This window comes from Nannospalax galili, unplaced genomic scaffold (assembly GCF_000622305.1).
Source record: "Nannospalax galili isolate Female #2095 unplaced genomic scaffold, S.galili_v1.0 scaffold103, whole genome shotgun sequence".
Classification (NCBI taxonomy): domain Eukaryota; kingdom Metazoa; phylum Chordata; class Mammalia; order Rodentia; family Spalacidae; genus Nannospalax; species Nannospalax galili.
In genome coordinates, this window is record NW_008352136.1 from 2,888,143 (window position 1) to 2,900,458 (window position 12,316).

The following is a 12,316-nucleotide window of genomic DNA, read 5'->3' on the forward strand; positions in this document are numbered from 1 at the left end:
AAGGAGGGGAGGGGGAGGCAGAACCCCGAATGCACAGGAAGGTTTGGGCTTTATTCTATGGCAGAGAGAAGCTCCTGGTAGCTTCACGCAAAGCCTGGCTTCTTTTTGGAATTGATGGGACTGGCTGATAAAGTTTGGCTGACTGTGTGTTATTGTAGATGACCCTTGCCATGACCTTAGGAGGGCAGATATCCCTGTATTTAGCCCACTTTGCTAGTGGAGAAACAGGATGTGAGAGGCTGAGCACCTTACCGAAAGACACACAGTGAGACATGCCTGGAGGCTGTGTACACAAGCAGTCCTGTGCCCCAACCTTATTCATCTAGCATGGTTCTGTTAACAGGTACCCACTAATGGACCAGGCTTGACCTTGGAGCCTGGAAGCTGGCTCCACTGCTGAAATTTCAGTATCATTTCAAAATTGTGAATTTCAAGACCTTGCGTTCCACGTCCTCTGTTTTTATTAAGTCTGGGTTAGAACGTAGCATCTGTTTTTTTGTTTGTTTGGTCTTTGGAGCCCGGTCTGACTATGTAGTGCAGACTGAATTCCTAATTCCCCTGCCTCAGCCTCCCAGGGCTGGAATTCCTGTGAACTACCATCAGCACTTGATACCTCAGATATTCTTGGGTAAGAGAAGCCCAAGCAGGACTTTGGATAGGCGTGAACCGTGGGCCTTTGCAGCCTGCTCATGGGAAGATGGGCATTGGAGAAACAGGGTTACTCCACAAGGGTGCAGATAGGGGGCTGTGCGCCAAGGCATCTGGCCATGAGCTGCACTCATTTGGCAGGTGGGCTTTCCTCTGGGATGCCTGAGCCCAAGCTGCAGAGCCAGACAGGGGGTGGTAAGGTCTCCTGGAGGGACTCTGCCTCAGAGGGGTTCCCAGGCCAGGCAAGAGGCAGACTGGAGGCAGCTTGTGTATTAAGGTGGGACCTGAATTCTGTTGGGGGAACGCCTGGGACCCTCTGAAGGGGAAGCCCTACTTCTGACTTGGGGGTGGGGTGGGGGTTGGAGATACTGGCTGTCTCTAAGGATGAAAGGTTGGTGAGGTCCTGCGGTAGGGAACTGCAGAGTGGGAAGCCTGCTGCATGCTGGGGGAAGCAATGGAAGCTTCAAGGGCAGAGACAGGAAGTCTATCAGAAGGATAATATGCTCAGGAGATGAGGGTCAAAGGAGCAGTGCCAGCCCAGCAATGGAGGCTGGAGCCAGTTTTTGAATGGCTTAGGAAGTCTGGCTAAGAAATTTGGGCTTTATACCCAAAGAAATAGGGAGTCACAGAAAGCTGCTGAGCAGAGGAGAGTGTAGCTGGAGCTTGGTAAGAAAAAAACAAAAGGCTAGAATCCAGTCCTCAGCCAGCTCTGCAGCCCTGTTACACACCAGCACTGTACAAGAGTTCCCTTATCAGAACTCCCCATGTGAGAGTTCTCAGCCAACTGTCCTTCTGCCTAGAATCCTGCAGCTCTTCCCACCAGTGTGTACTCCGCTGAGATGCATCTCAGTCAACACCAGAGGTTCAAGACCCTCCTCAGTGCTCAGAGGACTCCCAGAGGCAAGGACAGGAAACAGGCGGCAGGTTCGAGTCCTGCCTGTGCCCAAGCTCTAGGGTGATCATGAATCAGCCTCAGCCTTTGGAATACTCCGGGGCCTACCTCATAAGGAGGCACCACCCTCATGGGATCAGTCCAAAGAACACCAGACCGCAGATCTCAAAGAATTCTTCAGTTTAAAAACTCGGTGGGTGTGGCTTAGTTGGTAGATTGCTTGCCTTGGGTTCGCTCCGTAGCCCCACATAACCAGGATGGGATGACACACATCTGTAATCCCAGAACTCAGGAGGTAGAGACAGGAGGATCAGAAGTTCAAGGTCATTCTTGGCTACATAGTGAATTCAATACCAGTCTGGGTTACATGAGACCCAGTCTCAAAAGAAACCCCCCAAACAAAAACAAAAGCCCTCTAAGACAGTAGGTTAGGGAGCCTTCACCAGCTCCCTGTTTCACTAACCTGCGTTGGCTGTGGGGTTCTCTGGTTTCAGGGTGCAGGGTTTTAGAAGGGGGAGCCTGTAGGTGGGCAAAGAGTGGGTCTTTTGGAACCAATTACTAATTAATTTCCACAAAATGTTTTCATTGAAAACAAACTAATCTGGAGACAGAAGGGATTCCAACAACCATGATATTTAATTGAGATTATTTCCGTGTTAAGTAACATCTGTGAGAACAGGGGTTGGGGGAGCTGCATGGGGGTGGCAGGGGCTGGCAGCAACTGTGGGGGCTGGCACCTGCTCCAAGGGCAGAAGCTGATGGTGGCTCCCGGGCACTGCTTGGCTGCCTGGGTTTTTGTTTTGTTTTGGCCCCCATTTGATTCATGGCGTTCTTGATCTCCCTTCTCAATGGGAGCACATTATTGGCTTTTTGTTCACTGGAAAATGGTTTGTACTGAACTATCCATTGCTTATTTCATTCACGCTGGGCCCTGCACACGCACCCCTTCCTGCTAAGAAGGAAGTAGCCATTGGTCTCTGTCACTGCCCAGCAATCTGTCCCCTGTGCTCCCTGTGCTTGTCAAATGCCACCAGCATGCCTCACCCTAGATTCCCCTCAAGTCTCCTGGCTTTGGGTCTTGTCCAGCGAATCTTTCGGGTTTGGGTTTTGTGCTGGGGATGGAAGCCAGGGCTTTGTGCAAATCAGCCAAGTGCTCTGCCACCGAGCCCCAGCCCTAGCCGCCACCTTGGAGATGAACTTGAAGATCTCAGTACGGTCTTGGCGGCTGGCACGTGGGGTCTACAAGTGACTTCTCGCTGTCCTTAGCCTCCAATCCAGGTCCCCCAGGCTAACCTCCAAGGTACCCATCCTAGTTCCTATCCTGCAGTATCACTCGCCACCAGCAGCACACAGTGGCTCGGTATGCCTGTTCCCACCTAGTCAGCTTTGCATGGCCTGTGCCTCTGCAGGGCTCTGGTTTCTACCTTCAGACAGTCATTACCTGACGAGTGTTTGTTCTGATTTACTGTTGGCATTTTCTCTCTCAGAGCAGTCACTGCCCTGTGGGGTAAGATATCGCTGTGTTCTGGGTTCGCCTCTAGTTCAGAGCATACCTGTCCTCTTATGATGACATCTTTGTTCCCTTTCTTTGCTTTGCAACTCTTGGAATGTGGGAACTGGGATGAGTAAACACACTAAATGACTTAACCAGAGTTATGAAGATCATAAGAAACAGAACTGGGATTTGAACCTGCAGAATCCTGATGGCAGAACCCTGGGTGTTAATTTGTTGGTCACTGTCTCTGGGCCATTGCCTCTTTTTGGAAGCCCTGGTGTCCCGTGGACCTTTCCCTAGGGACTGTGGCCTTCTGTGTCTCTCAGGCAGGGCCCTCAGACCCGGCCCATCTTCTCCACCATGAATTTCTGAACCGTGATTAACTACCAGCCAGTGCGCCCATCAGTGAAGACTGATGGTCCCGGATCTGTCCCCGGTGCCCTTAATTGGGGCATTTGTCACCATATGTCACCTGTGCTTCTATGAGACACTGGAGATAATTAACAGTCCCCAGAAGACTCCCCGTGGGAGGCATTGTGTGACTGGGGGCCTTGGCAGACACGCCTCCCCGTCAGCAACCTCAGAAGAGGCGGCCTTCCTCTGCGTTTTATTTGAAGAGCTTTTGTTTTCTTCTCTAAAGACGATGTTGGAGGAAATTGATTCAGTATTAACCTAACCTCCTGTCAGAAGAGAGAAAGACCATGTTGTAACTGGTTGAAAACATGGTGGTCACAGGTTTGTTCACCCCACAAATATTGACACTTCTAAGCCAGTGGTGAACGAAGTGTGAAGAGGACACTTTCATTATGGGCAGGAAATGCTGGTTTTCCCTCTAAATGATCTGCCTGTGGTTAGCTTGGAAGGAACAGGTGGGCAGCACAACCCCAGCGCTCCAGGGTGACACAACCCTCCAGCCAGCAGCGACACTGACAGGAGCATCAGTCATCTGCATATCCAGGTACCATGCAACACTTCTGTGCCATGACCTAACCCTCTCACCTTAAAACTGTTTGGATAGAGTGGCTTCTAGGACAACGTGTGGAGTATGCCTACAAGGACCAAGTCCCCAGTGACCACACAGGCTGCCTGGCCAGCTGCACAGAAAGCAGCCAGCCCTGCACCCAGTATGAGGAGGAAGCAGAACACACAGGGAAACCGTGCAAAAACAGAATTAGGTGGAACTTGTCCAGACAGTAACACGCATCTGTGGTGCTACGGAGACAGCTCAGTGAGTAGGAGTGCTCCCTCTGCAAGCGTGATGTCCTGAGTTTGAGTCCCCAGCAGCTCATAGACACCTCAGCATAGCTTCAGGTGCCTGTAACCACAGCACTGGGGAGCAGAGACGGGCAGGTCCTGAGGGCTCGCTGGCCAGCCAGATAAGCTGAAGCACTGGTCCCCACCTCAAGCCAACAATGTGCAGAGCGGTAGACGAAGACACCCCACGTCCTGCTCTGGCCTCTGCATGTGAATGAGTGTGTGCACCCACCACACATACATTTACATTACCCCCCCCACACACAAATCATGTTTCTGTTTTGAAAGAATCTTTTTTTCTTTGAGGTGGAATCTCACATAGCCCAGGCTGGCCTCAAGCTTTCTATGTAGCCAAGGACAACCTACCCCTAAATTTGAAGTGCTGGGACTACAGGCATGCCCCATGATACTCAGTTTATTCAATGCTGGGGATGGACTCAAGGCTCCTGACATGTCAGATAAGGACTCTACAAAGAATTTAAAACTTACAAAGACATTTTGAGAACAGCACCCAGGGCTTTCCTGTGTCCTTCATCCATGTTCTACAATTTATTTTAACATGTTTACTTTTTGTGGCACTGGGGGTAGAACCCGGAGCTTCACACATGCTAGGTAAGCACTCTACCTCCGAGGTCCAGCCCAGCTCCTAGGGTCATACTGGAATATTTGCCAAATCTGCTTCATCATCTTTGTGCCAGAATTAGAGCTCCTGAACCATCTGGAAGCAAGCTAAAGGCATCATGCCCTTTATCCCAGTCAGAATCTAAACAGTCAACACTAATATAAATGCTAGTTGCCATGGTTGCCTGTGCCTGTAATCACAACACTCAGGAGGCTGAGGCAGGAGGATCTCCACAAGTTCCAGCCTTGCCACATGTGTACACCCTATCTCAATACTTACCCCAGCCAAAATTCCCATTTTCTAAAACAAGACCAACTAGGTCCCAGGTCCAGTATGACACTGGTCCCAACTTTTGTTTGTTTGTCTGTTGCAGCCTGTGAGTAGAGACTCTTCTCCACATTTAACAAGGCCGTGTAAAAACTGTATACATCTCAGCCTTGCCTCTTGGTGTGTCATAGCGCAAACATCTCTTGCCTGTCCCTGACACAAACGTGGCAGTGTCCCCATTACCCCTGTGTAAGGAATCTTTTGTGACTTGCTCTGCTGCATCCCCCACAGTAGTTCCTCAACATTCAGGAATCCGCCAGGATGCAAAGGTGTCTGCCTGAGCAACTGTCACGGTGCAGTCGCTCCTGGCTTGTCTTTGTCTTCTAGGAGTGTGTTACTTCTGTTGCTGTGATAAAACACTATGACCAAAAGTGATTTAAGGAAGAAAGAGTTTATTTTGGTTTATGGTTCTAGAGAGAGTGTCCATACGGGTTGGGGAGGCATGGCAGCAGGCAGCCAGAGCAGACAGCCGAGAGCTCACATCTCAACCACTGGCAGGAAACAGAGAGATATCTGGAAGTGGGGAAAGCTGTGAGCTCTCAAAGCCTGCCTTCAGTGATGCACTTCCAGCAAGGCTGCACCTCTTAAACCATCCCCGGGCTCAGCAACCTGACAAGCACATGCATCCCAGACATCCTTTAGGAAGACGAGCTGCATTTGTGGGTCTGTGTGTGGCTCTGTGTCTGTGGCTCTGTACCTGTGGCTCTGTGTCTGTGGCTCTGTGTCTGTGGATCTGTTTGGGAGGAGTGCATGGACCAGCTTTCCCAAATGTACCAGCCATTCTGATCTTGGCTTTTCCTGCTCCAGGCCTGCACTTAATTTCCTCTTGAATTGCCTATATTCCTGTGAGTGATTTATGAGATATTGTGTGTATACATGCATATGCATGTGTGTGGAGACCACAGTTTGACACAGGACATCCTCCTCTGTTGCTTATCCACTTTATTTTTTGAGACAATGTCTCACTGAATTTGGAGATCAGTGATTGACCGGCTGCCCAATGAGCCTGAGGGGTCCCCTAGCTCTGCTCCCCCAGCACAGGCGTGCACTCCCATGCATGCCTTTTGGCTTGGATGCTGGAGGTCCGAACTCAGGCCCTCATGCTTGGGCATCAGGTGCCTTACCCACGGAGCATCTCCCCAGACCTTGTAGGATATTTTGGATATAACCTCTTCACTGCACATGTTTATTGCAAATCTTCCCTCCCACTTGATAGCCAGCCATCACATCCTCCCATGATGCTGACTTGGGAAGGGAAGCTCTTGCTTTTTATTTAATCTAGTTTATCAGTCCTGGTGTCTTAGAATCCACATCAGGGCAGTTGGTTCAGCAGAAGGTGCGCTGAGCACACTGGTTGAGAGGGCATCCTGGCACAGCATGGAGGGAAGGCCCCAGCACTCTGCAGAGCCCCACCCTCAGTGTGTGGTTATCTCCCTGAGGCCAAGCTCCTCAGAGGCTGTCTTTTGTGATATGAAGGTGACTGGAGCTACGTGGTGGCTGTATTCCATATGCTGTTGCTACTGTGACAAGACACCTGGCAAAAATAACTTTAGGGTTTATTTTGTCTCACAGTTTGAGAGAACAGTCCACCATAGTGGGAAGGCACGAAGGCAGGACCATGAGGCAGCTGCTCACACCTATCCACAGTCAGGAAGCAGAGAGAGATGAAGGCCAGTGCTCAGCTCGCTTTCTCCTTTTTATTCATTTTGGGACCTTAGTCCATCCATGGATGATGCCCCACACTCAGGGTGGGTCTTCCCTCCTTAGTTAAACGTTTCTGAAAGCATCCTGAAAGACACATCCAGAGGTGTAGTTCCTAGGTGATTCCAAATCTAGATATGATAATGAACAGTGATTTAGAGAGAGAGAGAGAGAGAGAGAGAGAGAGAGAGAGAGAGAGAGACTCCATGGGCTCCCTGAACCCTGGCAAGCCAGGGGAGAGAGAGAGAGATGCTTTGAACAAAAGAGCCCCTTGCTGAAAGGGAGCTCCATTCGAACACCTTTCCCCCACCTTTCCTAGCCTTCAGCTGAGCTTTGTGTGTCTGGGGTTTGGTGGAGGAGGCTGTGGTCTCCCTGTGCAGTTCACGCCTCATACTATGTTTGGCCTCGTACTTTCCCTAGAGCGACCACTGGACCCCAGCTGGTGTCCAGGTCAGCATCTGTGCACAGGGAGCTTGGGGATGTGCAAGAAACAGATGGTTTCTAAGGTGGCACTTGGGGAATGTGTGAGTGGCACAGGGTCAGCACATCCTCACGCTCCTAATCCGGTGGCCCTGGCTGCCTGGGGCCACTTCATTGATAGTTGTTCCTAATACTCTGAAGAAAGTGGGACAAGTAAATTCACAGAGAGCTTTGAAGCTGGAGCTAGTGGCACAAGCTGTGAGGAGCTGAGGCAGGAGGATTCTGAGTTCAAGGCCAGCTATGCCGCTGAGGTAGTTCAAGGCTAGCCTGGGAAGCTCAGTGAGACCCTGTCCTAAAATAAAAAAAAATAAAAGGAGGGCTAGGGATGTAGCTCAGTGGTAGGTTGCTTGCACAGTGTGCACACAGGCCTGGGTTCAATACTCAGTACTATAAAAGCTAATTTAGATGCACCAATGAGTGCCCACGCTTTTCAGAAAGGAGGGAAAATTGTGGAATATTTAGCATATGGTCAAATGCTTTGAGTATTTGAATGGAATAAAGCTACATTTCCCAAATAAATAAAAGATAAATGCTATTGATGCTATCTCAAGGACACCGAGGTGGCCTTGGGACTCTGTCTCTTGGGAACACTGTCCTCAGCTAACTTGTACAGACATGCTTAGAGACAGGTGATATTTTCTAAAAGATTTATTTTTAAATTACATGTATGTATGTATGTCTGTGTGGGGTCTTTCTACATGAGTGAAGTTGACTGTGGATGCCAGAAGAGGGTGTCGGATCCCCTGGAGCTGGAATTATAGATGACTGTGAGTCAACCTGAGTACCAGAAACTGAACTCAGGTTCCCTGGAGGAGCAGCAAGCACTCTTAACTGTTGAGCCATCTCTCCAGTCCCCAGCTGACATTTTTAATAGGTTTGCAGCAAACACTTTTGCTATGTGTAGTCAAGGCTGTGTGCAGCATAGACTTACTTGGGTGACCCTCTCCAGAGAATCCACACAGAAGGTGGATTCTTCCCAGTGCCTGGATGGCACGTCCAGGCTGGAGAGTGTGGAGTCTTAGGCCCTCCAAGGTCTGTCAGAGGGAACTCTTGCCCCTGGCATTTGTAATTTGATATTTTTAAAATCTACCAAGTTGTTCAATCAAAGCCAGAAATCCAGGAGGTAAGCTCTGTACAGAAAGCCAGCGTCCTTCCTTCCTGCCTCTCTCCTGAGTCTAGCCGACTGCTCTGGCAGTCTTAAGTCCAAAGCAAACATTTCACCCGAGTATTTAAAACAGACAGATGGCTTCTAATAGGAAAGCAGAGCCATTCATAGGCTACAGTTGATGTGTATGTGATACGAATCTCAATTACCTGTGCCCTGAATAGGGGTGGGGGTGGGACAGACAGAGCGGCGGGGGGGGTGTGGGAGACTTTGGAAGAACAGCTCAGCAACTGGGACCTGTGCACAGATGACCATGGAGGGCCTTGCCTTCCTGTGTGTAGAGAGCCATAGAGGACCTTTCTCCTATCACAAGTGTTTGGAGAAAATTCTTTTAAACCAGCCTTGGAATGCCGGCCCACCAGCAAACATTCCCAGTGTCCTCTGTATGCTGTCCTGCTCAGTGCTGGGCACTGCTTTCCTTGCTTTACTGACTTAGTAGGTTCTGGACTCTGAGTTCCAGTCACTTGCCTCTAATTACCTTAAGTAGGAAAGCAATGTGAACAAACGATGGGAAGAATTCTGAAGCTAAGATTGCCTTCAGGCTTGGCTGGATCTAGCCACTCCAATCACGTCATTAAAAATGTATCTTTTGGGCTGGGGATGTAGTCCAGGAGTAGAGCACTTTCTGGGCATGTGGAAGACCCTGGAACCCAGCTCTTGGTAAAAAGAAAGGATGCTTCTTGCTACCTTTGCCTCCTTCTCAGCGCAAGCTTGTGTTGGGCAAGTTCCCCCTCTCAGTTGTCTGGGAGCCCCTCCCCCTCAACTCCGACCTTTCATTTTCCCTTAGGCAGAGAACATTCTTCAACAAAAATCAAATCAATTGTGTTGCTGATGGACGGCTGTGATCCGGCCCACAGCCAGGTGGGAGAGAGATGGACAGCTCTAGATCTTAGCTCATCATCTTGTGGACAGATGGTTGATTTGAAAATACAAGAGGCCCTGTGCGTGGGGAACATGGGCGTCTCAGAGCCAAAAGTGTCAACAGTCACTCTGCACCCTACAGGCCAGGCTGGCATTTAGGAGTTGTCCCCTGCCAACTTTGTTCTCTCTGTTGTTCAGCTGCTGCCGCTGGTGACACCAGGGAAGGCGTTTTGAGGCCTGAGTCTAGCCAGTACAGCTGCCACTGGAGAATCTGAACTTGTCCCTTTTAGAACCTGCCTCCGACTTTATAAACACACGAGTCAAACTACTGTGATATGGAAATAATGTGCCATGAGTGATTCTTACCCTGGGTCATCTATAACGGGAAGTCAGCCTGATGCCCTGTATTTCTTCTAGTTCCCTAAAGTGTAATAAATTCAGACTTTTAAGGCTCCGCATCGAGACGGCGTGTCAGCAGCCCAGAGCTGCCTGGCTGGAGACTTGGACTACAAAATCTCTGCCCTTGCCTGTAGAGTCTATTAAAATCTAGACCCACTTCCCGTGGGCCTCTGGGGTCAACAACTTCCCTCTACCATTCCATTTGGTTGAACTTCAAAGGCCTCCTTAAGATAATCAGTGTTTATCCTATCTTGGGGATGGGGGGCTCTTTTTCATTTCCGTCACCATTAAAATGGAGTTGAAAAATCCCCATTTTCAGGGGCTGAGGATATGGCTCAGTGGCGAGTGCTTGCCTGGCACATACAAAGTCTAAGTTCATCCACAGAACTCCCCCTTTTCTGTCCCTTGCAATCAATCTTAGTATCCTTGACAATTTTTTTGTTTTGTGTTTTGAGACAGGGCTGGCTTGAAACTCACCACCTTCCTGCCTCAGCCTCCCAAGTCCTGGATTATGGGTGTGTACCTCTCTGGCTGGATCGATAACCCTTTGGGAGACAGTGGCCTGCTGGTGGGAAAGCATGTGCCTCTGGGCAGCGCCAGGCTGGCCTCTGTTCCTTGGTGCTGTATGGCCCCAAAGCTTTCCTTGGGTCATTTCCAAGGCTGTTTTATGTTTGGAGCTTCCAGAACTCCAGAGATATGGGAGAAGCTTCTGGTTGCAGACTGAATGTAGGGTCTGTGCACTGATGGGTTTCTGGGTGGGACTGTCCTCCTTGTGGGCTCGTGTGCCTGGGTAGTTGCTGCTGTCCCATAGCTGAGCAGTAGATGAGAAAGTAAAGAGAGACAAAGAAGTTTATGGAAGTAGGTGGTTTAGTCTTTGAAATCTGATCCAAGCTGTGTATCTAGGAAGATGCTCCCATGCAGAACATTTGGCCCTTAAAAGCTTTGTAGACCTGCTTAACCTGAGCCCTGGTCAGGAAAGTGAGCTGGCAGGTTCTCACAGCTTTCTGAAATTCTCCTCCTTGCCCCAACTATTCCTGAGTCTCTTCCCCTTGCTCCCTAGAGTGGTTGGCACTACCTGTCCCTGCCTGTCTTCTCTGGAAGAGCAGGGCCAGTTAGCTGTTCCCTGTGTGTCCTAGGCCCGGCGCTGAGTGGACATCCATAGGTGTTTGTCCCAGGACTGAGGAACAGCCTAGCCCTGTAGCAGGGTCCGGAGCTGCATGTTGCAAGACTGGGCAAGGGCAGTGAAGTAGGCTCAGATTCCTCAAGTGCAAATAAATCTCCCCCCATTGCATGTGGATCGACAGGTGAAAAGGCAGGAGTGGTTCCTGGGAGGGCCTGGACTGGGTTGGGATGGGTTGGGGAGGATGTCAGAGAGCTGAGGTCATCAGGAGCTTTTTCTCTTCCCTTCTCAGCTGGAGCAGAGTGAGGCCAAGTGTGAAGACGCCCTGAAGACCCAGAAGGCACTGACTGCAGACCTGGAGAACATGCACAGTGAGCTGGAGAATATGGCCCGGAGCAAGAACCTGGTACTGTCCCTCCCACAGCCCAGAGGCGCAGGCAGAGACACAAGGCTGATGCACTTAGAATAGAATTGTAGGGCACCACCTTGAGACCCACTGCATGCCAATTAGGGATGCAGGCTTCTGTTGTAGACCTACTTGGTGCTCATCTGTATAAGAGGATTGAAGAGTTTGCTGTGGACCCACTGGGTGCTCAGCTCCATAGAGGAGTAGTGAGGGAATGTGCTGTGGAGTGGACCTACTGTGTGCTTCACTGTGTGCTGAACATGATAAAGGCTGAGAGCATATATAGGGGTTGGCTATGTGATCCCATCTACAAAGGCAAGCAAGGAAACCTATTGTAGACTTACTGTGTGCCCAGTACTGTTAGGGTGCACCAAACATGAGCCTATTGCTGCTCAACTCTGAGTGGAACACAGCTAACCATGTGCTCATGGTGTGTTCACCACTCACCACTGTAAGTGGTTCTCAGGCACCTCTTGCAACCCTACTATGTGCCCACCACCATGGGGACTCAGGGTCCTCATCATTGGACCACTGTGTGCCATCCTTTATAAGAGAGAAGCACATTTTCCACAGGCCCACCTAGAAGACCCGACTATTACTTATATAGTTACTATGTGGTCCCCATTGAATGGACAAGTGAGCCAGTGCTGTGGATCCATCATGTTGGTGAAAATGCCTGGGGTCTGGATGCTCAGAGTTGACTGTATAAAATCCTATAGGGGTGGAGATGGAGGCTAATGTGCAGGATCCCCAGCAGCCCTTTGATCATGTGTTTTATTTGCCCTAAATTAAAGGGAACCTGTCCAGAAAAATAGACACACATGCACACATTTTCATGCACACGTATATGTAAGTATACACTTGTGCACACACATGTGTACATATATACACATCCACGAGATTGCCACTTGCATATAAAATCACCAAGCATGCATGCAAAATAAAC

At 49.8% G+C, this 12,316-nt stretch overlaps 1 protein-coding gene across 1 annotated transcript in view; it reads left to right on the forward strand.

The window, feature by feature from the left end:
- Myo18b (myosin XVIIIB) overlaps window positions 1-12,316 on the forward strand; it is a 239,358-nt gene that overhangs the window by 154,391 nt on the left and 72,651 nt on the right. The window contains exon 35 of the mRNA XM_008849005.2: window positions 11,257-11,370. Coding sequence (XP_008847227.1) covers window positions 11,257-11,370 — 114 coding nt within the window. The remainder of the gene's footprint in view (window positions 1-11,256; window positions 11,371-12,316) is intronic.